Source organism: Sander vitreus, chromosome 24 (genome assembly GCF_031162955.1).
Source record: "Sander vitreus isolate 19-12246 chromosome 24, sanVit1, whole genome shotgun sequence".
NCBI lineage: Eukaryota > Metazoa > Chordata > Actinopteri > Perciformes > Percidae > Sander > Sander vitreus.
This window is the reverse complement of record NC_135878.1, coordinates 13,014,365-13,039,954: the sequence shown is the minus strand read 5'-3', so window position 1 is coordinate 13,039,954 and position 25,590 is coordinate 13,014,365. Positions and strand designations below refer to the sequence as shown.

Genomic DNA, 25,590 nt, shown 5'->3' with positions numbered 1-25,590 from the left:
GCAGGCGTTCACGAGCGTTCTCCAAGTCGTCTTTCCGACCTGTCTGACCACATGAACACAGCATAAGGTCACTGCCGTAACGTTACATTTCCAGCATTTAATAATGTCACGTGAGGGTATTTAACTTCTGAAATAGATGTAACAAAAGTTCACTATTTAAGCTAGGATTTCAGAAAATCTGATGTGTGATTGGCTTTTTTACTTGTTGACCTGAATATGATGCACTAACCACTGATGGAGAACGTGTTCAGGTCATTTATTGCAGTTAAAGTGTGCGGTTACAAGTAAAAGTTGTGTTGTTGCCGTGGTGATTCCCTCACTCACCTGGCTCCTGATTGCTGCCAAGCTGATTCACCTGCACACCTGCAACCCATCCACTAATCAACGCTGCACCATAGCAACCACCAGTGTTGGGAAGGATACTTTTAAAACGTATTCCATTACAGAATACAGACTACATGCCCAAAAATGTAATTTGTAACGTATTCCGTTACGTTACTCAATCTGAGTAACGTATTCTGAATACTTGGAAAATGCAATTCAATGTGGAAGTAATCCAAGTGTAGGAATGCGGCCATCACATACAGCTTACTAAACAGGCCTATTCTGGTGTGTTCTTCTGTTCCAACTGGCTGAATGTGTACCTGAACAAGCAGACAGATTTTTGTTTTGTAGTCCCAAACTGCATACTAATCGCAGTCTAAGCTACCACGACCTAATTTTAGCTAACGTTAGCTAGCATGTCGTTAGCATAACGTTAGGGGCTAGTCAGTCTTTCAACAGCTCTGGGGATAGTAAATCAGCACGTAGGAGAATGTAAAGTCGCACGTCAACTATAAAATAGCAAGGTGACCAGTAAAACTACAGCGTACGACTACCCTTGGCTAATAAAAAAAAAAAAACTTACTTTAAGATGCTTCTTCAGGTTGGAGGTGGAGTAATTTGGACGCTGAAAGGAGGTTGGTTGCTGGCAAGCAGAGGTTGTACTGCACAGTTATATTTCGTTCTCCCTAGTCTTTCTTCAATGTGAAATGCTGTTTGAATTTCCAAGATAGAAATGCATTCCTGCCCTGCCTCTATCAGTGATCATGCAAATAGCTAATTTTTTCGTTTTCATATTGGGGCTTCTGGGAAATGCATGGAGTTGCCTTAAGAGAGTGAATAAACTCATGAAACAGAGAAGTATCGTCATGTAATCGTGATTGATTGATTTCAACAATGTAACTGTATTCTAAATACCAACTATTTAAATTGTAACTGTAACGGAATACAGTTACTCATAATTTGTATTCTGAATACATAACGCCGGTACATGTATTCTGTTACTCCCCAACACTGGCAACCACTCAATGCTGGCCAGATCCTAGTCTCAGCTGCAGTGGTATTGGCACAGCGCAGTCACTTGAATTGTGCATTTCAGTATATTTCCTCATGTATTCCGTCTGATTTGCTTCTAACCTTATTTTTTTCTGTTCTCTACAAATGTGTCTTATTTTATCAGTAGTTATGATCAACAAAAGGTAACCCTAAATCATTTGGGGATTCCTGCGTACCGTCTTCCCATGCCACCGGATTTTCTAGCTCCGCCACTGCCGAGTTCTTCCTCCACAGCTGTAACTGACATTTAAACCTTTTGTTGAAGCTGCATTGGAGCAATTCCTTTACAAATACTGAAAACTGAACTGCAGTTTGTCTTGTCCTCAATGATTTTGATGGATGTGGAAATAATGTTCTGTGACACCTTCCGTGGTTTTGAAAATGCTTTATTGTTAGTAGAAAAGGTTCGGCAGTGGAAAAAAAAGACTACAATCACCAACAATTTTTTTTCATCCAAACATTGTAATGATGATTAAAGTGGCTTTATAAATATGTAACTTTCAGTTTGTGTTGACTCTAGCGGCCGCTTTGGACAAAAGCGGTAGTGTTTTTACCACAGCTGCTGTCGTAAAGGTCTTTTCTTCACTGTGCCGTATTGCCCATTGTATTACCGTTGTTAGCGTTACGGGGAGGTTCTATAGTCGCGATGAATGTTTTGCTCAGACAGAAAGTCATTCATATACAATAAGACAATACGTCGCAGATGCATTGTTGCATTTCAAGTGTTGCATACGGTAACTTAGCCTACTTTGGATGTATAGTGAGCCAAACCGGGTATCACTGTCACTGTGTCACGAGCCAAAGCATTAAGAGATTGTTGTAGCAACCAACGTAATAATAACTTATATTAATATAGCGCATTTCAGGAAACCCACGGACGCTTTACACAAGTAACGTTACAGGGGGAAAAGGGGAAAGACAATAGTAAGCCAACACAAACACGAAGTGAAGGGGAAAAGTCCAGCTAAATGGAAGGACGTAATTATATGTCGGCCTGTGATGTACAACCACATCGCGCATTTAAAGTTATTTACAAATAGACATATTGTATGCTCGAGGGCCAATCCGGGGTCGGTTTTGAATCATTTACAATCCCGTAATTGTCTCCATCTGTTGAAAGCCCGACCGAAGTTGACTCACGTTATCACCGTTGTCTTTCCCTTTCCCTTTTAGCTTTTAGTTGTTCTTCATTTAATGTCCTTCTTTCCTGTGATGGCCCTGCCCCAGTATCATCCATAACTATAACAGATAACTTCTAACTTCTCTTTTCTGGGATTTGGTGGTGTTATTTTGTTTCTCTGGTGCTTCCACACGCATACAAACTTTGAAAAAAAAAAACATCCATGCTGTTTTGAGGGAGATACGGGTTTCTGAATGTAACCTACCTTCAGTCTCCGGGTGAGCTGTTCAAAATCGGCACGGCTTTCTACGTCACTAGCCTAAACGAGGGGCATAGGGGGCTAACCGTTAGCATGCTAGCGCATTCTCAATGGCGAAACACTGCTACAACACACACAAATTCACCCTAATCTACTAAATAAATTGTATAGAACTACTTACATGTCCCTGTTCTGCAGGTATTCCACGCAAAGTTGGAAGTGCGCCCTCGTTTAGAAGAAGTCTCCCAGGCTAATCCTGCCTTATACAGGCCGAAGTTGGAGAAATGGCTAGCTAGCTCGTGTAATCCTTACCTAGCTACTGCGCATGTGCGACTGACAACAAAGATGTTGCAGAAGTTGAGAGGTCTCACTCTGTAGCTAAAAACAGAGACCTGACACAGGGTGAAAAGAGGAGCTGCAGCAATGTGCAGTACAACAAAAATATGGTGTTTTTTGAAAATTAAACCATGTAAATCTATTCTGATACAGTCTCAAATTACAATTATGAACCTGAAAATGAGCATAATACGGCCACTTTAAAAAGGATCTGTCACGTAAACCTGCCTCCGTCCGTGGAGCAAAAATATGAAAGCTTGGAATTTCCTGGGATTTGTGTACATTGAAGTCAAACAAGAAATAAAATCATAAAAGACGTGTTTTTTTCCCGGCTCCGCCCACTCAGTTTGAAGCTGCTGTGATTGGTGGAGGCATAGTGGACATGGTGAGGGGCGGGGTCACAAAGCTCTGTGAACCAATCATCTCAGGACGTGATGTCGACCCAAGCAACTCCCCTCATCTGAAAAAACACAAACAGGGCAAGTATATTTCCATCTGAGATGTAGTGGAGAAGAAGTACAAAGCAGCATGAAATGGAAATACTCAAGTAAAAAGTACAAGTACTTTAAATGTACACCAATAAAACACAGAAAATATAACACTGCAGTTATCTAATATTCAGCTCTCATAATGTGTGTAAAGATCCTTTCTGTGTGAAAACATGCAACCCGCGTTTCACTTAGCAGCCGGCACGCGCCCTTGGGGATGGGAAGCTCTCTCTGTACTTCTTCTACAAACCTATACCTTATACCGTCTATGACCTCTGCTTGCCATGTTGCGTGCGCGCGCTGAACGGCGCTCTGGGGGATCTTAATGAATCGGCTTGCTGGTCTGATGTACCGTACAGGCTACCGTACGCTGGTCGTGGGCTGCTGCTGCTCCACACTGGGTCACAGCTGCGTTCCTGTGTCTGGGTATGTTACGAGAACCAATACTTGCAATACCTTTTGATTCTAAAATTACAAAACACTGATGATGCCCATTTTTTTTTTAAGCACCGTGAGCGCTGATGCCAGTGTTAGAGCATCGGTGCTGCGCCTCTTCTGGAACTGATGGCGGCAGTATACGCTTCAGAGTGTTCCAGTCGATTCGTACGTACATTCAGAAATAAGAGGTCACGAACAAATGGAACTACTCATGGAATAGAGAGCCGAAGTCACGCCCTTTTACTTCCGGTCCATGGCACCTATCTTTTTCGAAAAATATGAACGAGAGTCAATGGAGTGATAATAATTATTTTTTGATCCTGTTTGAATTGAGCCATGAATTACACATATGATGTTCATCAGTTTAAAAGATAATTTTGCAAGTCAAGAAAGTCTCAGTTTATTGTTAAACTGTTGAAGTATAAGACTGTGAAAATACGTAATTAGAAAGACTACACACTTCAAAGTCACATGGATGACGTCTCGCTGAAACTACGATGTCTATGTGTATGGTACCGAGGATGTGACGTTACTCACACGAGCAGCGGATCTTGCTTGTTCTTTTGCTTATCTCCTGAAAACACTGGATAAAACACATCGGGTAAGGTAGTGTTACATGTGTTGTGGAACAGAGCTAAGCTAGCTAGCTAGCGAGCAAGTTGAGCATCAAGCTAGGTGACGTAAATTGTGTGAGACGAGAGATGTAGTTTACTGAGCAGTTTCACACAAAACTAAGTGGTCATATGACAAACCTACGGCTAACTGAGACTTTCTTCGGTTGAAAAATTATCTTTTAAACTTATGAACATGTGGTTCCAAAATTGGCATCGAGAATCGTGTTATTTTAATGGTATTGGCACCGACTACTGAATTTTTGGTATTGTGACACCCCTACCTGTGTCGGACGGCGGCACAGTAGGCTTCTCCTGCCACCAGTGTTACAATATAAAGGCATGCCACCCGCCAAAGTGGCTAGTGAGAGTAACTGTGTTACCCACCACTGCCGAAATCTACCATCATTTGGCGGGTGCTAATGTCAAGCCCTGCTACTTACCTTTCTAATGGAATATCATTTTAACCATTTCCTTTAGCTTTGTCTTTACGAGAGCCGGCAAAAGGAAGCTAACACCGGTGAATTAGCCGCGCGCTACCCTTGGCCATACTCGGACGCCCCTATCTCCCCGCTGTAAACACTTTCTGGGCGCTGCTGGTTTTTTCGGGGGGAATAGTTGTATTAACAAGTCCAATTAACATCAATGCTGTCAACTGCTGTACTTGTGTTCTTCACAATGAAATGGCATGTTTTAACAACTCCAAATTATTCAGTAAAAGCTAAACGTAAAGTTGTAGCACCACCTGAGCCTCGCTCGCGCAAGCCTTCTCACAGCTGTCTCTCATCAAAGTTACTTGTGCATACTAATGGACCTTTTTCACAGCAGACATTTTGACTTGTCATAGTAGGAAAAGCGCAGCTGAAATTGATAACCCTAACGATGGCTCAATTCTATAAAGTGTCCCAGTAAGCTATTTCAGTGAGTCAGCATGCACAATACCACAATACCTCTCCGAAGTGGAATGCAGCCATCATTAATGGTTTTGAATACACCTGTACTTTTCCTACTATGACATGTCAACATGTCTGCCACGAAAAAGGGGGGGGCAATCGCCCAGGAAAAGCACCGCAAAAAGTGTGAGGCCGGATGTGTCCGGATATGGCCAATTGCCGTGGACAGTATCTGAACATGAACACATTATACAGTACTTGAGTAATTGTTGTTACGTTCCACTGCTGGTAATATGAGAGAGGAAGGTGCCGAGGTTACCTGACAGAGGTTGCTGCAGTCCATCACCGCCACAATGCAGCGCTTTCCAGCCAGCCGAGGGTTGAACGACTCCTTCCAGGAGATCGAAGCCTGAGGATCAATGACTCTGAAACACACACAGGTGTACATTTAAGGTATAAATACACACGAGCCAAACAGCCACAACATGTCATCACCATAGACTGTATACATAAAGATGGATGACGTGTCTCCACTTCCTCCCACTGTACAAAAGTTAAGGCAAAATATTCCAGATAGGGAAATTAAAAATAGTATGGTTATTCACAGTTACAGGTTTTACTTGTTCTTTTACCACGTTCATTTTTTTCGTGTTCAAGAGCCGTGTTTTGCAGCGGCTCTGTGCGGAGCTTAGCACCGCCCATGGCGATTCTGATTGGTTTAAAGAGCCATTAAACCAGAGTACGTTTTCCTCCCATCCACGAATGCTGTGTGGAGTAGACAAACTCTCCTTCAGCGCGCTTTGGAGGGGGGTCTGGCAAAACGAGACTACGTATGTATTGCGATGTAATTTAATAATTCTGGTAAATTTCAGTTTTTTTTTCCAGTAAAAATCTCATACAGAAGATTTTGACATTTGCCATGTAAGTGAAGCTTTGATGTGTCAATATAAACATTTCATGTCTCTTTATTTCTCCATGATATACTCACATTTAACCTTTTAAAATTTTGTTTAGGAAGACATTAACAAGGAGGAAAATTATATATATCTATATATATATATATATATATATAGATATATAGATATATATATATATATATATATATAGATACCACATTGGCCGCTGCTGTTCATTAGAGCAATACGTAGATGCGGCAACAACTTTGGGACAGACATGCCGTGCCTCCTAAAGCATGGTCCTATCAAGGCAGGAGGTGTATCCACAATTAAAATCATAATTTCTCACAAAATTTTTAAGCATTTTGCTTTGCTACGAATGCCAGACATGTCTTTATGATACAGGATACTTGGTTAAATGGAAAATGCGGCTTTTCTTACCAAAATATCTTAATTTGTGTCGATAGAAACACAACTTTAATATATAATAATATAATTTAAATGGGTGAGTTCTTTAAAAAAGAAATCACCCCTCATACAGTTGTCATGAAGTGTCAAAGGGGGAAATTTAATAGAACCAGTCTGTAAACGTGTTTATTTATGCTGTAAAAGTTTGGATTTTTTTAACATGGGGGTCTATGGGGATTGACTCGCCACTTGGGCCACTCGAGCCACCAAGCAGTTGCTTTAATAACACACAACAAACAGCATTTTCAGCATCTTACTAAAATATTACTAATCACCCAAATAAAAAATGCTTTACCTGACACAAGCTAGCATTAGCTTAACTTAGCTTATCAGGACAGTCATTTAACTTCATGTTTCCTTAAAAGAAGGATTAACGATACCGCTTGTGATACTAAATTGAACAGCGTGCGTCAAAACATATGTGGCGTTCAAAGGAATTGGCACTAACTCGTTCATTTTGACAGCCCTTATAAAAACCAAACTGATCAGAAAAATGAACACTTGGAACAAACTTCTGCGTGATCAGAACTACCTAAAATGACTGAAACCATATTTGGGAAAAATGTTATGTTATTAGACGTTTACTTTGATTTATTTATTTATTTTTCAGGTCCATGTTCCATTAACTCAAAGACAGAGAGGAGTGATTAAATTAGAAAACATTCACATTTAAGAAGCTGGATTCTGAATTTTTCGCTCAGACCGATTAATCGATTATCAAAATATTTGCAGGTTAATTTCATAATTGACAACTAATCGATTAACCTTTGCAGCTCTAGGAAAAAGTATTTGACGTGCACTTAGATTTTTTTAGTTTGGCCCATGTCCCATCCGCTAACATAGAGGGGTCGGGACTTATGACCTATACTGCAGCCAGTCGCCAGGGGGCGATCGAGGTCTTTTGACTTCACTTATATATCACGTGTGTGCGTGTGCGTATGTGTGTGTACCTGTAGAAACGTGTCTTCTCGCTCATGACTCCAGCTCCTTCCATGGACAGCCTACAGGCCTCCAGGGTAAAGTTGAAGGGGTTGGTGAAGGTAACGTTGGCAAACATCTCCTGCTGCACCCGAGGCAAGCCACTCAGCTGGAAACACAGAAGAAGATGTAGTAGAAAAATAAGAACAACAACAACAACACAAGGCGCACAATGGTGCTGCACAAATACCGAAGGTTTATTACATCGCCCAGACTCTGGCTCGACTATAAAATAAAGAAACACGGGCATCCAATGCCAGAACCAAGACGGCACTGCACGTCTCTCTTTATTAATGAACAACACAGTCAACGGCCACTCGTTACAGCATTTTACCACTTCTGATTTTCCCGTCACAATAAAAGCTCTATGTCTTAACTTCTTCTTAACAATTAACAGAGGTAACACGACAAAACACACCAAACTAAATCTTAAAGAGGATTTTCAACCCTGACATGAGTCTTACCGTCACGGTGAGCGTCGGGATCTGCAGCTCAAGCACCTTGATGGCGGTCACTGATTCGTCCTCAGTCTGTCCCGTCACAATGAAGTGCAGGCAGATCTGGGTGCCCAAATACGGCATGTACTCATCAGCTGTGAGCGTCACCATCTCACTCTTCACTGCAACACACACACACACACACACACACACACACACACACACACACACATCATGATTGTAACAGGGGTTATCTCTAATAACCACAAATACTATTTCCTCTCTGACATCGCTCACTTTGATTGGCCGGCACAGTGATGGTGAAGTTGTGATATTTCAAGTGACTGGCTCTGACTCCGGTGTAGAAGATGACGGAACAGGCCAGGTTGGCTTGGATGGTTTTGGGGACATCACTGCTGTTGTTGAAATCCACCTGTAGGTTGACGTCCTGACCCAGGTTAACCTGGAGAGAAGGGAGGAGAGTACAAGTACATTGAATTTGTACTTAAAGGGCAACTTTTTGGACCCTATTTTCCTATGTGTTTCTGTCTAAGAGACTGAACAACAATCTTTGAAATTTGTCCAGTATTAAACAAGACGCGGAACAAGATGCAACGTAATGTTAATAGGCAATTCCGCACCATCAATTTCCGTCCACAAAACGTGCTGTTTTTGCCACTGACATGCTCCAATTATTATTTTAAAGGTGCTCTAAGCGATGTTGGATGACGGCACTTCTTGTTGACGTTCAAAGTATTTTCAAACAAAACGAGGCTAGCTCGCTCAGCCCTCCTCCTCATCCCCTCCCCTCTCCCTCTCTTCCGTGCTTCCGCGCACTAACCCCCCAACCTCCACCCCCAAATCCTTCTTGTCGGTTATTGGCTGGAACGCTGGAAGACTGTTTGTTATGTTTGGTGGTGCAGGTTGGCACAGTTTGTTTTTGTTGCCGTTTGTGGAGCCTGGGCTGTCTACAGAGACAGCGTGTTCAGGGGACAGGCAGCTCGCGGATAGTGAGGAGATGTTTGCTGTATGTGACAAAAAATGTTGTAGCTTAAAAAACGCGTGACATCGCTTAGAGCACCTTTAAGTGTCTGACAATATTATTGAAAGGATCCCTACAGAGATAGACCTTTTTGTTCAAGAGTTAGATCCTTTTTGTTTACATTAAACATCCCTGAAATTGCCAACATTACCAATCTGGTTTGGTTGAAATAAACTCATTTACATTTTTATTTCAGTAGTTATGGAAATACCACAATAAGAGCCACTAGATGTCAGGGTATTTTGCAACAGTTTGAGTTTCTCTGAGTTTACAAGGTGCATCTGAATGCACCATGGAGTCCTGTCAGAGCCCACCTGCTTTACCTTTGTTGTTTGTTTCCATAACTTAGGGAAGGCAAAATGTTGCCACACGGGGACTTCAGGGAAGCAGGAGGATTTTCCAGTTCTGTTGTTTCTCCGTCATCTCAGTGGCAGTGGCCATGGTGTCTGGAAAAGTACAGCTGCAGGCTACCCCTAAGCTAAACTTACCTTGTGTCTTTAGCTGCATGCTACCAGCCGGATACGCTACGTTGTGTCTGTTTTTCCAGACATGCGAAGTAGGTGGGGGTGGAGAGAGAAAAAAATACAGGGAATCGCCAATCCTTTGATATCGATAATTCAAATAGCTCATTTCGATCAATTCTCGATTTGAAATCGAGACACCCATAATGTTCAGTACTGAAAGACAGACATGTAGACAGGTGTGTTACCTGTCTGGCGTTAATAATGATAGACAGTGTGGTCTTGGGCAGCTTGGAGTGATGCCTCTCGACGCCGTATTCCTCCGACCGGGCCATAGTCCTTTTGTCCTCTGCACTACCTGCAGACAGAAATCACTTCACCATCGACTCCAACGTCTCCCAACCCTCTCAAGTCTTAAATCGAGTCACATTAAAGATGCAGTATCTAGAAACACAGCTGCTGCACACATTTAAAGTACTTGTACTTTACTCACACACAGGAAAATATTGTGCTAATGGAGGAGAAAACTCAGCAAAAGTTGCCATTGCTGCGGTTAATTGCAACCGCCCGCCCGCCCTGCTAAAAAGGCAAAGATTGTAGCTGAAAAAGGCGGTGACTTTAAAGGGCTGCAGATACAGCTAGAGGACAAACTAGAGTTAACATTGGCATAGCTATTCAGCAGTGGCTACTGCTGAGGGAGTTGACAGGCATGGAAATTGACGCCATGGTTGCCGTTTTTCTGTTGGACAGCTGCGTTTTTTGGGTGGGATTTGTTGTTTTTAAGACATGTCTCGTGGATATCTGTGTGTGGGCGGGAAGAGGGGTTAGAGGGCGCCCAGAGGAGATGCTACTTTCATATCTTGCTATCTTTTCATCATTACTAACCCTGCCATTAAAGCAACTACAAGGAATTTTTATTTTGTGTTAATTTTGGCGTCCCCTGTGGACAAGAACGGTAGTGTTTCCATGTCATAAAGATCTTGATTCTCACTTGTGCGTTTAAACTAATAAGATAAATCTTGTCTTATTAATTTTTTGTAATTTGAAATGTGTGTGTGTGTTTGTGTTACCTGGAAGGTACTTGTAGTTCTGTGTGATGTCGTTCGGTGAGTTGCTGTCCAAAGATTTGGTGTAAACAGCCTTTCCTATGTGATCCCTATCCACCCAGTACGGAGTCAGAGTCCCATAGCGATCCCGCTGGTAGAAGACAACGTCACTGTTCACCTGGAGGAAACACCGTTATGATGACAATTTAGGTGACAGAAAGTGTGTAGCGTTTCATTCCGTTGGTGCAGCATGTAATACGTTCTCTTTAGTTATAGAGAATCTTTGGCATTAGCAAAAAAAAATAGCCTATGCTAGCTGCTAGTGTAAGCTAACATTGCCTGCCAGTTGAACCACGAACACTGTGTAACCAGTAACCAGTAACATAGTTCAAACACGGAGTTCATCATTCGACTGGTCATGTCTGTTTTCCCAAGATGGCGCCTACCTGTATACGTGAACGGTAAGTCTTTATAAACTATGTTTTTAATAAACTGTCTGTACACTTACAAAGTTCTCAATGTCTCGTTATTCTTACTCCAAGCTTCTTCCCTTCTACCTCCGATCTTCACTCTTCATACACTACGCTCCGATCTGCACACTACTGTTTACCTTTTCCTGCTACAACTGAATTCCCACGGGACTTCAGTGTGAGACTACAGCTAGCCTTCTCTAACGCTATCATTTGGACCGTTTCCATGTAGATACATAGTCACTGATATGGCCATAACCACTACAGTGCTCAATTACCTATTTTTGAGGGGGAAATAAACTTCAAGTTTTCGGGCGCGAAGGCATGACCTGTCCTCTGGAGGACATAGCCAGAACAGCGGGCGCTTGTTGGAATGTTGTCGGCCGCGGCAGTTCGACGAAGGCGGGGAGAAAGCAGAAGCAAGGATGCCGGTCGGGCCTGCTAGCCGGGCTAAGGGAACTAACATACAGACCTCCACTGCCAAGACTCCTACTCACCAACGCCAGATCGATCGCAAAAATGGATGAGCTACAACTACACACGCAACTGCTGCGTGATGATTATCACCGAAGCCTGGCTGAACACACTCATCTCGGACGGCAGCTAGCAGCTAGCAGGGCGAGCTAGCTACCGGCAGGATGTCTGAGTTGAAAACGCATCTTGTTGTCACGTAAGGGCCCTGTTCATGTTGCACGTGAAAAACTTTTAATTGCATTTTGTGTCTGTTAAGGGACCGTTCGCTATTTATGGAATGGACCACCAGAGGAAAATAGGGGAGGGTCATGTCTTTTTATTTTTTGTTGAGGGAAGGGTCACCCAACATTTTTAGTCTGGGGGTGGGGGAGGGGGTCACCCAACTTTTGTATTCATGAAAAGAGCAACATTTCAAAGTGGCTTGTTTGATGCATATTTATCCATGTAGCTCTCAGTCTTGGCCCCCTAGCTGATGGGTCTGACCGCATACGCAGAGATGGCTGGAGGGGGCAGGAGGAGCACTGCCCCCTGGTGGCTCAAAGGGTAATTGCATTGTTTAAAAAAATGAGTGGAATAATTACGTCTGGCGTGACCAGATATTTTATAAATATTTTAAATAACACAAAACAACTAAATGGTGGTAGGTAATACATCAGATTTCATATACTGCTTTAGTAAAAAAATATTACCAGGATGACGATGGGAGCAGCAGGACGCAAACGAAACTTACTGTTGCACTAGTCTGGACATCTTGCCGTGCCAACCTTGCAATAAAGGTTTTTATACGTTTATTCCACTTTGTTTAAGGGGCGAAGTGGAGAGGCCTCGTTCACCTGTTTGGAGCTGGCTGGTGAATGTGACGCTCGTATAGGCCTTGCTGGATACACCGTATCATTTACCTTTTTGTGGATCTACTGATGTGTTTTGGACTATAATGTTCAGCTGCAGCACCTTTACCTATGTGCTAAAATATACAATGACGAAGCCTAGTGACAAGTCCATAGCAACCAGTGTTGAATTGTTATTTCCCATTGTCATTTGCTGAATGGCCTCAATGTTTTATTGCTTTATTTCATGTGAATACTAGTTTACTAGAGGAGGAACTTAGTATTTGAAGTAATGCAGTAATGCATGAAGTGTGCATTTAGTTTTCATGCTTATTGTGTTTCCACAACAATATTAGTGAGTAAATCTACTGAAATGGCCACCACACCATAACAGAGGAGTATGATGTGTAAGATGAGAATGCAGAGGTTAACTCTTGTATGTCATGGCTGTAAAAATCAAATGGCGTCTGTACTTCTTTGCTAAGTGCAAACTTGCATGCAAGGGGAGGGTCATGCCTCTATTTCAAATCATTTTGGAGGGTCATAGGAAAATTATTACTGACGAGGGGAGGGTCAAGTCTTTTTAGGTTAGAGGCCACAAAACTCCTCCGGTGGCCCCTTAATTAAATAACGAACAGTCCCTAAGAGGCACAAAGGCACTCTTTAGAACATGCCCCCACAACTGCCGTTTTAACTCAGTGGGAGCTCTAGACGTCACTGCGGCAACTCTGCGTTGCTACCACCAATTCGGCTCATTTTTGTTTTTCTATCGACAGTACTCGCATATTCATAGCGATCAAGATTAACGTAAAAAAATTAACGTACTTGGCCCGGAGTTCTCCTTTAACACTGGGAAAATGCCCTTTTCACTTCATGAAAGAATTAAAGAAATTAAGAAAGAAACTAACCTCAGAGAAGACGAACCCTGGGTCATACGGGTGACAGATCAAACCTTCCTTGATGCCAATAGTTGAAGCTGGACCGCAGCGATAATATCCTGTAAAACAAACATCATGTTTAGCATCCAGCTATCTGTTGATCCGTCCGTCTTTCTCTGTCTGTGTCTGTCTGTCCTACCATCACTGGTCTCCTGGGGCGTGGCGTCCACCACCTGCCATCCCCCGAGGCCGGGCGGCAGGTCGTCGCGCCTAATGAACACCTCGTTCCAGCAGTGGTAGTTCCTACAGAGACGTGCTGTCAGTACACCTTTTTGTACATGTGTTTAGTCAGATTACACCTGTTCTAATACCTTAATGTTATATCTGATTACCCTTCCATCCAAAAATGGGTCATTGTCACAGACCTTACACTGTAAAGAAACTGCAGTTTTTTTGGACCAAGTGACCAAGAGCTACTCGCATCACATTGCCTACATTTGTTTACATAACACACATAAGCCGAATGAAGCTAATGTTTACAGAAATTGCAATACCCAAAGCTTATGAAAAATCTTAACTTCACGTCAAGGTTCATGACTATTTTACACTTATTTTAGACCACATAGTTAGTTACATCACTGACAATATTCCCATCAGGGTCTACTTGTTGGAGACCCCTGATCTAAGAAGTAGTATCTAACATGATTCTCTCCAGTGGTGGAATGCGCATTTACTCAAGTACTGTACTTAAGTACAAATTTAAGGTATTTTACCCAGTTAGAGTTAGTTAATGTGGCTCGAGAAAGGAAAGATTGGGGTCCCCTGCTGGAGCTACCGCCCCCGCGACCCAACGCCGGATAAGCGGATCACGATAGATGGATGGATAGATGGATGGGTTTCAATGTTTTGCTACTTGTGAGGTGCCAACGCTGTAATGGTGACTTGTCTATATCCGTTTATGTTTCTTTGTTGTTCTTTTGTGTCTCTTTGTGATATTTTTGTGTCTGTGATTTGTAGACGTTTGCATCACTTTCTCCTAGCAACAGGCATGACTGACCAGATACAGTCCTTGGTGTTGATGTAGTCCGGCAAGCCATCAGGCAGGCAGATGATGTCAGTCTTCAGGTTGCCGTTGTTGTCGTGAGCTGAAACAAAGTTGGTGACGGGCCTTGCCGGGATGCCAAGGGTGCGTAGGACTGCAAAAATATGAAATATTGAAATTATTAACATTAAATATTTCATACTATCAACAAATAGCACATTGTTCATGGTGTGTCACTTTGAAAAAACACACTCATGTAGCTCAGGAGGACTTCAATCACCTCTCTCTCTTCCTAAAACTAATCAGCTGTTTTGAGGTGTTCACTTTTCAGTAAACCAACCAGAATTGGCCACGAAATTCATGAGCCAATCACAGCATGACATCCTGCTTTAAATGTCTTCTCTCTGCTGTCAGTTGTCATTTCAGGCAAACGTTCAACCCTCCTCCTCCCCTTCCACCTCCAGTCATCGTCACCCACGGCGCCCTGAGCTCCCTCCCTCTCCTGATTGAAATGCCTCCGCTCCATTCACATATAGTAAAAAATATTGAGATGTATATATATGAGAAGTATAATTATATATAATTAATATTGTAGTCTTTATTCAACTGCATTTATTTCAGTTGTAGCTACTTATCAGATGAAGATTTTACACAGAAAACAAAGGAGCAGTCTTTTTGTACTCATTTTGTACTTTTTGTACTCACTTGGTAGTTGTACTACTTACTACTACTTACTTTGTGGTTGTTTTGGGTCTGTTTGTGGTTGTTTTGCAATACTTTGTAGTCATGTAGTTTTTGGTAGTTTTGTCTCTTTGCAGTTGTCTACAGTCTCTGTGTTTGTTTTGGGTCTCTATATGGTTGTTAAAACAACCTTTGGGCCTTGTACACTTGAAGTTATCTGAAAGTCTTGACATGACACCTTGACAAGTGTATCCTGGAAACAGTGCATGCTCTTACAGGTGTTGAAGACTCCAGCAAACACCCAGCACTGGGCGTAGCCGACCGGGAGTCCGGTTTTGGCGTACTGCAGAAGGATCTGGACGCTGCCCGTCCAAGATGTCGGGGGCCTGCCAAACGAGTAGTCGTCACTCCAGTTCCCAACACACACGCCATTATCGTCCTGAGCGTTAATCTAAGGGGAAGAGAAAGGTCAGGGACTCATCAGCGTCATTCCCTGGGTGAGCAGAAATGTCTGAACCAAGTTGTTTAAGAATCCATCCTACAGCTGTTGAGATAGTTCACTCTGGACCAAGCTAGCTGAACTAAAACTGCAAAAAAGTCAGCCATGTGAAAGTCTCTTTTCTCACCATTGCGGATCCCATCCTGACCGTTTTGATGATGTTGCCTCGGTCATTGATCGGCATCCGAGATGCATCCAGGATGTAAATACACGTGTCCAAAATGCCGCGCTCAAACTGCAGTAAGAAAACACAGATACATGGGATAGGAGAAAAAAAAGCTGTGGGTTGTTTGTATTTCTTTAAAGGTTCCATATTGTAAAGTAAGATGTCTTCTTTGATTATATATATTATATTATATATATAAATACTATGAAAGTATCAAAACACTCAATCGACAGAGAAATGCACAGAGCCCGTATTAGAAACTGTTTTTAAACGAGCCATCAGAAACGTTTGTTTGTGAACACACAACTATACTATAAATAGGTAAAAAGTGCCGCTATACTGTGCTTTCCCCGGCTGCAATGATGGTGCAGAGACTCTGAGAGCGCAGATGGGGACACGCTGACCAATAAGAACCGAATGGTCTTTTTTAAACGGCATATACAACCAGTAACATACAGTTTTACAAGTGAGCTGCGCAGACATATGAGTGATACACCTTTAACAGGCTGCATACACGCTCACGGGCGACAATCAGTTTTAGGCACCGCACCGGATATCCGGCTTGTCAGGCTTATCGTGGCAGTGTGCCTCTGTTGATCCAGACTAACCTGTCCATAAACCCAGTCACGGGTTGTCACAGCATCAAATGAACCCTGATAAATCACACCATGGTCGTTGAGGACATACTCGTTCCGTTCTGCTTCATTAGGAAGAAACACTGCATCATCTGCAAAGAGAGACAGACCGAGAGTTTTCAGTTCCCCTTATCAAAAACAAAACGTTAAACTCTCAAATGAAATTCTCTGAAACATAAAAGCTGCTTGAAGGAAGATTTAAGAAGATTTTTGTGTATGTGTGTTTTGTGTTGCATCATGTCTTTGTAGCGTCACTGTCCTGTGAGAACCACGTATCTCTGAAAAGTAAAAGTTTCACGGTGTCAGAAAAACAGCCCTGTTTTTTAAGGCTTTTTTATTTAGCTTAAACAGTAGGAGAATTTTCTCAACACAAAAAGGAACACTGCATCCTTCAGTTTATCACAGACATTAAACAGGCTCTGAAAGAAATATTTTGCTCTCACTCTCTCTTGAAGTTTAACGTAGAAAACAACACTTTTTCAAACATAATTTACAGGAAATGTCAATTAAAACGACAATAAATCTCTCTGAAAATAGATAAACTTACTTAAAAGTTGTCCTCGATCTCCCTGAATAACTCCTGAAACATCACCAGGGCGCATGGTTCAAAAGGGTTGTACTTAGTGTCTTCATTAATTCATAGGTGTGTTTTCAGAGTGTCATCTCCCATTCCCTTTAAAAGCCAGGCGTGTTTGTACCTTGGCGCATTACTATTATGATGGCGGATTTTCACTGCAATATTTTTATTTGTAATCTTTTGCATGTTTGTGTGCTGCTGCGCTTCCCTGTGTGTGTGTAACAAGCATAGTGTGCGCGCGCTGTGCACGAGCCTAGAAGCATTTTACAAATTTGCTGTTAAAATAACAATGAAATGCTGCGCTATTGACTTTAGACCAGGTTTTTGTTGGTGAATGGCGCGATTACTTCCCACTGCCTCAAGATAACAATACGCCCAGAATGCACCTGAACACACCTCCCTGTAAGACCAGATGGGCGCAGGTGCATTTGTTATTTAAACGACGTGGGCGCTGGACGGGAAATTGACAACTGCGTCGGTCTTAAACTAGCAAACACACTTGCGCTGCACCGGGTGCAAGATAGGGCTTGTAAAATCAAGAACTCTAGTGTCTGTCTCTCACAGTTTCTGTTTTCAGCTCTAATGTTTCAAAGTAGATGATGTGTAAGTGCACCTTGACCTCGTAAATCCACAAGTTGTTATTCCCTGATAGTCCGAAGTGGTTCGGACCAGATCTCTGACGACTAATCGATTCATCTTTGCTTTTCTAGACAGGACAGAAACATCTGAACAGTGACTCTCAGGAGAGTTCCTACCTTTACACCAGGCGTTGAACAGCACGTACAGGTCGGTGGTGCCGTCCCTCTTGGTTCGCTGCATGCCGGTGCCCACCATGATGGCCACGTACATACGAAACCTCCCAACGATGGCGTTGGGCGTCGGTGTGATGCCCAGAGTCACAGTTACACCCTGACTCTCCACAATCCGACCCGACCACAGGCCTCCAAGACGGGACTTGAAGGTTACCGCCACCAGGGAGCCCCTACTGGCCGAAGGGTTTTCACCTGGAGGAGGAGGAGGAGTATTAGTGATGAAGGGAAAGGAGGGGAAACTCCAGAAAGTGAGCAAACACTATGCAACAGATCCCTACAGATATAAACCGTTCTGATAAAGAGTAAGATCCTTTTTTTAAACATTAAAACATCCGCAAAATTGCTATTGCTAATGCCACCAGACTCAATGTAAATAAACAGTCATTTTATCATCGCAAAATAAACTTCAATCAAAGTCAACAGAAACAAAAACAAAGTCAAAAGCCCTTTTGGATCAACTTTCCACTTTTCCAACAATCACAACTCTAGTTTTGGTTGAAATAAACACAGTTTACTGATTTACATGTTGGCTGGAAATATGTTGGCTCTATATACGCTAAAAGAATTGCTTTTTTAAATGGAGTCTGGTGGGTTTAGGGATAGCGATCTCAGAACTGTTTCTGGTTAAACAAAGAGGATTTTACTCTTTTAGAAGAGGTCTATCTCTGTAGAGATCCTTTCCATAATGTTGTTAGACAGTTATAATAATAATCTGATGCTGATCACAACGTTGTCGCTCAATACTGCACCAATTTCAAAGATTTCTTTTTGCATGCAGTGTTGCATGCAGTAATGAAGACGGGGAGTACATAGAAATTACCATGCATTACTTTTCGGAGCTATATATATATATATATATATATATATATGAATGGTTCATGAGAACGGCCTTATGTAAACAGTCTTAAACAAATGGAAATGTATATGGTTGTTCACAGTTACAGGTTTTTCATGTTCTTTTTTTGACCATGCACATGTAAATTCACAGGGAAAACCTGTAAATCTGTGTCTTATCCCAGAATTCCAACTCACCAATCAGGAACTCGAGCTGGAAGTCGTTGCTCTGCGCCAGCGGGCGGTTGAAGGTGACTCTCACCAGGAACTCCTGACCGCGGCGGACCACCAGGTTGGGGGTGTCAAAGGCGGCCGTGTTGTGTTGCGGTTCGTTTATATGCTGACACATGTCGACCTTCTGCACCGACAGATACGCTGAGAGGAAAGGAATAAAGGGAGAGTATGTCATGTTTGCATGTGTATTGATCACTGATCAGAGAATCAGATCAGAGTTTTTTTTTATTATCATTATTCTCTCCTTCTCTTCACAGTCGTCCGATTCATACCAACCCTTATGGAGCTGGCTCAGGTTTGCTTTGGACCAGCTCTTAGTTATGCTGTTATAGTTTTAGACTGCCGGGGGACTTCCTTTGGCACACTGAGCTCCTCTCTTCTCTCTCTTTCCTTCTGTGTGCATCCTTGTCCCAGAAATGCTTGTTACTAATTTAGCTCTGGGGAGCTTATTCCCCGGAGCCCTAATGTTTTCTCGCCCCGCAGTTTTCCTTGGATTAGGGTGGCACCTCAACCAAGTCATGGTTGCAGCTGTCGCCGTTGTCCTGCTCCTGCTGCACCCTGCTACGCCATGCAGTGCCCTACTACGCCCTACTACGCCCTACTACGCCCTGCTGTGCCCTGAACTGCTACAACTATTATTTCTAGTCATAGTTCCATTATTTTTATTGTTACTATAATTGCCACTGTTCACACCCCCAACCGGCACCGGCAGACGCCCGCCTACCAAGAGCCTTGGTCTGTCTGAGGTGTCTCCCTAAAAGGGGAGTCTTTCCTCGCCACTGTCGCACTAAATGCTCACTCTTGGGGGGAATTACTGGAATTGTTGAGTCTTTGTAAATTATAGAGTGTGGTCTAGACCTACTCTATCTGTAAAGTTCCGTGAGATAACTCTTGTTATGATTTGATACTGTAAATCTAATTGAAATGAACTGAATCAGACAGATACAAAAATGATAAATTAAATGAATCTTACTGCCGTCATCAGCAGGTGCTCTGGCTGTGGGAGCGTCAGGAAAAGCCTCAAAGTCTGGAAAATCTTCTTCTAAATGCCCAAAGTTGGAGGTCGACACCTAAAGATTAATAGCACAAAATATAATAATAAAAGAAATAACGAAAGAAAGAGAGGACTGATTTCATGTAAATGCATTTTTATTGTTGTAGTCCAAATGTAGGCAAATGAAGACGAGACACAATACAGGGGCCCCCACCCTGGCGGGTGTTGTGTGAAGATAGCAGTCCTGGTGCGGAAGAAGAAGAGGGGACCCAAGAAAGAAAGTATAAGAGATGAGGGGAAGAATAGATCGGGGCTCACAAGGTCTGACAGTCTAGAGGTACGTGGACCGGCTCTGGCTTTTTGTCTGTTGCTAGGGAAACTTGAAACTCCGATGCTTGACTGATTAAACGAATGTATTTTACTTAATCTTGTCGTCTTATTTGGCTCTTGCTTAGGATCAATGTAATTCCAATTTAACGAATGGGCTGGGATATATAGGTCTTTTATTTGGAGTCAGACACATTGTCCCAAAAGGGGGGGACACAGAGGAGGAAATCCCCAACACTTTGTCTATTTTTTTTAACCATTTTATAGACCAAACAACTAATCGATTGACCCTCAAGTTGTCCTTGAGTCAAATTTGATCCGTTTTCAAAGTTTCAATTTCAGAAAAATGGGTTTCGTTCAACCACATTGCCCAAAACAAATCGTTAAAAACATAATAAACAGTATTCTGACAAAACGTTGACATATACCAGTCTGTGATAACCCATCAACATACGCTCCTCTTATCTTAAATATTAGACAAAATAATTCATAATTTTTTGCTTTTTAACTTTTTGCGAGAAGAGTGCCTTGGACGTTTCTTCTTTTTGAAATTGTAATGTGTTTGTTGTCAGTGGTGCAATACCTTCTCAATGTAACGCCCCTTGTAGTTGTTTGACTCCCCCTTTGATAGAAACATGATGGCCGGAGGTTTCACTGAAGTCACTGCACAGAGAGAGAAAGAAATATTGAAATTCAAGAAAACATGAATATAATACTTTGAATATTGAAATGTAGGCTGTACCAATGTGTGGTGAATCGGTTTATAATCGACATCAGCGTGTAAAGATTGCAACCGTTTGACATAAAAACTGAATCGCAATGAAATTTCTAAACGGCCGAGTGCGTAATCTACTTTTCTACTGGATTTCAGTTGTTTGACTTTTTTTCTATTTATTTAGTTCTTTTGACGTGTGTATTTTTTTTATTTTTATTTAATTTTGTTATTCAGGATAATAAATGAAGGAATATTTGGCAGTCATTTGGAATCTGTTTAAACAAACGTGAGAAAATTGTATCAAGGACGTACAGTAAAATCGGGAATGGAATCCTGACCTGAGCGTAACATCCCTATTATATGTTAGAGATTCATGATTATTAAATATTAATGTGTTCATCACTTTATTGTTGCAGCATGTAAAGTTGGAGCTCAGTTAATGACTATGTTTATTCATGGGTTGTTTCGCATTGAAAAAAGGTGCCAAAAGTGTCTTACAACTCAACTCTTTTCTTTGCCCAGTTTATAGAAATAGAAGAAATATTCAGTCATTTGTCTGCAGCTCATACTGTTAAATAAAATCCTGGGAAAAACTTAAAACCGTGAATCGTATCAAATTATGTGTTGAGCGTATCGTTATAGCTCTATAAAATGTCATCATAAAGCCCCACAGAGACACTGTCACTCTGCAACGGGGAATATTCGGGATTATACAAATGGTCAAATGTGGACAAAATATTCCACACCTTGAATTCAATTATGTAAAAACAGAACATATATTTTCATATCTTCTACATTCTGTTTAAAAAAGCATGAGATAAAAAATATTCAAGAAGCCATTATGAGTATTTTTACTTTCGATAATTTAAGTACATGTAGCTGATAATACATCTTTTACCATGGACATGTACATTCACAGTCTATAGTTGTAATTCCTTTGATACGTTCATGTTTTAAAAAATATACAGGAGAAATCTGTAAAATTAAACAGAATATTCCATAAAATTTAAAAACATTTCAAGTGCTTTATGATAAGTATGTATAATGAAATGTACAGACTTTAAAAATGAAAACGTTAATCATAATGATAATATCATAATCATAATAATAATGTGTTTGTGTGTGTGTGTGTGTGTGTGTGTGTGGGCTTGTTTAACTATATTTGTGGGGTCCAAAAACCGGGAGCCCAGTATACTTGTGGGGTCCCGACAGCTTTGTGGGGCCAAAATGCTGGACCCCACAAGGTTACAGGTCTGTTTGAGGGTTAAGACTTGGTTTTAGGATTAGGGTTAGAATGAGGTTCTGGTTAGGGTGAGGGTAAGGGTTAAGGTTAGGCATTTAGTTGGGATGGTTAAGGTTAGGGTAAGGGAATGCATTATGTTAATGGCGAGTCCCCACAAAGATAGTGCCACAAACCTGTGTGTGTGTGTGTGTGTGTGTGTGTGTGTGTGTGTGTGTGTGTGTGTGTCTCACCGCTCAGATGAAAGAGAGAAGTTGGTTTGTCTGTCGAGTCTCTGATGGTCAGATCAGATAATGATGAGATCGACTTTAGCATCAGTTTATATACACACACTACTTCCCCTTTTTACACACACACACACACACACACACACACACACACACACCTATACATATACTTCGATACGTTTAGTTACTTTTTACATTAGGTACATCACTAAATACTTATGATAACAACAGAATATTGTATTATTCTCTAATAATAAAACACTCTGATGTTACTTTAGTATTTTGACCCTTTTCTCAACGCTTTTCTGACGCTTTATAAGATTCTTTAAGGCTTATGACACCTTTTTCTGTGCTTTTCCAACACTTTTTTTCGGCATTATTTTTGATGCTTTTTATGATGCTTTTTTATGCTTTTTTTTGGAGCAACACATTCTCATAAGCGGATTCATATGATATCGTACGAAACGTTACGCACAACAATTGAAATGATATCCTATGAAATGACGGCGACCGCCGACCGGTCCCGTGACAGTTAAGTGTAGCGGTCTTTACAGTGTGCCGGGTACAGAGCTCTGGGAGGTTAAGGTCCTGACAGCGGCCGTTATGGTTAAGTTTAGCTGAAAAAAAGTTCCCATCACGCTGCGACGACAGTCAAGTTTAGGCACCAAAACGACTAGTTAAGATTTGGGGAAAAGATGGTGGTTTGTAGTGCACATCCATGTAGTTCCTCCACCTGAGGAAGACCAAATAGTCAGTGTGCCTTATTTGCACAATGAAGTATTTTTCCGGAGCATTTAGCTGTTGTGCGGACTTCACTCATTTCTTTAAGTAAAACCCTCCCAGGACAGGAACACGTGTTTCCCGGGTTCCTTATGTCCTAGCCATCCACCCGACATCCACCCTACGCTGTCCACAGCGTTCTTCTACATCAGCAGTCAATGTGCTTAATGCAGTAATAAATACGTAGAATACATATAAATTAGTGTTTTACTTTTCGTAGCTATATGTACGAATGGTTCATGAGAACAGCCTGGCTATTAGTACATTTACTGCAGTAAAGGATCTGAATACTTCCTCCACCTCTGACAAAAACACACACATCAGAACAGGGAAGTGTGTGTGTGTGTGTGTGTGTGTGTGTGTGTGTGTGTGTGTGTGTGTGTGTGTGTGTGAGTGAGTGACCTCGACCCAAACAGACACTCTGACCTGTTATTGATCAGCAGTGACATTAAAGAGTAACTACCATTTTTTTTCAACCTGGACCCTTTTTTCTTATGTTTTTGTGTCTAAGTTACTTAAAGGAACAACAATCTTTGAAATTGGTCCAGTATTAAGTGTAAACGCTGTAACCGGCAGACACAGACCGGGCTGCAATGTAACCCTATGGGGCAAATGTGCATTGTCAATTTCTTCCACTAAAAGTGCTGTTTTTGCCACTGACAGACCTCAGATTAATATTCTAAGTGTCTGACAACATTATGGAAAGGATCCCTTCAAAGATAGACGTTTGAAACCTCGTTGAGACCATTCTGTATAACCAGAAACAGCTCTGAAGTCGCCAGCGCTAAACCCACCAGACTCCATTTAAAAAAAGCAAGACTTTTAGCGTGTATAGAGCCAACATATTTTCACATGTAAATCGGTAAACTATGTGTTTATTTCAACCAAAACTAGAGTTGTGATGGTTGTAAAAGTGGAAAGACGACCCGAAAACAGATTATCACAGTTTTATATTGTTTGTCGACTTTGAATGAATATATTCATGTGTAACACAGATGTGAATGTTAAAGATCCTTCATGGTGTCAGGGTTAGAGGTTTAGTTAAAAAGATGAACTGAGATGTTGGAGAGCTGTTTCCTCTGCAGGAACTTCCTCTGACCTCGACCGCCAGGCTGTTAGGTCATACTGACCCGCTGCTGCTGATTGGGTCAGGGGACTATATGTTCCACTTCCTGTTTGCTGACTGGCATCTCTGAACTCGGCAACAAAAGGGATTAGGAAAGTATGACACGAAGAGAAGCAGACAGAGAATACCAGACAAGATTAGGTTTCTTCATTTGGGTTTCAAACCGGCAACAGTACGATTTGTAAAGGCCTGCCACAGAGAAATACATTTGCGCTTTCATGTATTTTGTGTCAGAGCAGGCCTGCTGCCCTCTGGCCCAAAAAGACTTTTCCCCATAGACTTACACCACGAAAGCGATATCTGTAAATCAGTGGATGCATTTTTTTCTAGCCTTACAACCCCCGCGAAATGAGTCGTTTCACTTTTTGAATTTGATCCATTTGACTTTCACCCAGGACACCTGTGTAAACAGTGAGTTTTTATTGTACTTTTCGACAAATGAAATGGAAGTGCGCAGGGGCACCGTATAGGGGGGAAAAGTTAGGACAATTCCAAGGGCCCATGACTGACAGGGGCCCCAAAACATTGGTAAAAACTAATATAAAATGATTAAACCATCATCATTCAGTATATATATATATATATATTTCAAATATAATAATACAATTAATGATCTCTTTGTTTTTACTTGTTTTTGGCAGTAAAAGTTAAATAGACCCCTTGACCAAAAAGTAAACATCCATATTGACCGACCACCCCCCTGTATCTGCATGAAATGGTTTGGTCCTGCCTTAGCGCACTCAGTGACGGACGGTGTTTAGTTGCAGTCAGTAGATGCGCCAGAACTACAGTGACCACAATGTTGCCAAGTAATGTTAAATCAAAATCTGGTTTTAAAAAAAGGAAAGAGAGAAAAGACAAAGGAAAGGGTGTCAAACTGTAACAGTTTTTCACCAAGAAAGGTGGGTAGCCTATAGTCTGTGAGTGGTATCAACCTGTTGGCTTAATGTCCATAGTGAAATAAGCTAGCTAGCTACAGACTAGTGTTAGCCTACATTTAATCACCATTTAATCAGTGCAGGGAAACGTTTAGCAAGATATTCATATTAAATCATTGTCCCTGCCCCTTTTAGCAGACTTAACAACAGATGAGTCAGCAGCACCCCAGTCTCCCCCTAACCGTGCCCCTCCCTGTCCCAGTGAAGAAGGTGAGCAACATTGTGGTCAATGACATGCCAGTTAGCATCATTGCAGGGAGTCTG

At 41.8% G+C, this 25,590-nt stretch overlaps 1 protein-coding gene across 1 annotated transcript; it reads right to left on the bottom strand.

Annotated features, from left to right (window-relative positions):
- Positions 1-1,747: 1,747 nt before the first annotated feature.
- On the bottom strand, positions 1,748-22,570 carry LOC144512799 (coagulation factor XIII A chain-like). The gene is made up of 18 exons (XM_078243733.1): positions 22,489-22,570; positions 20,884-20,963; positions 19,953-20,049; positions 18,944-19,120; positions 17,855-18,103; positions 16,496-16,614; positions 15,849-15,956; positions 15,499-15,673; positions 14,557-14,695; positions 13,699-13,802; positions 13,530-13,618; positions 10,875-11,028; positions 10,053-10,162; positions 8,599-8,764; positions 8,329-8,483; positions 7,837-7,973; positions 5,842-5,947; positions 1,748-3,552 (listed from the first exon to the last, which is right to left on the bottom strand). Exons 1-18 carry the CDS (start codon positions 22,568-22,570, stop codon positions 3,517-3,519), a joined length of 2,283 nt encoding a protein of 760 aa, XP_078099859.1. The 3' UTR covers positions 1,748-3,516.
- Positions 22,571-25,590: the final 3,020 nt, after the last annotated feature.

Excerpts from the sequence above, each read along its gene's own strand:
- LOC144512799 (XM_078243733.1), bottom strand. The coding sequence starts at position 22,570 with ATGCTAAAGTCGATCTCATCATTATCTGATCTGACCATCAGAGACTCG. Across the intron at positions 19,121-19,952 it reads AGCACCTGCTGATGACGGCA|CGTATCTGTCGGTGCAGAAG; the intron begins GTAAGATTCATT and ends CTTTCCTCTCAG. Across the intron at positions 14,696-15,498 it reads TGCTGGAGTCTTCAACACCT|TCCTACGCACCCTTGGCATC; the intron begins GTAAGAGCATGC and ends ATATTTTTGCAG.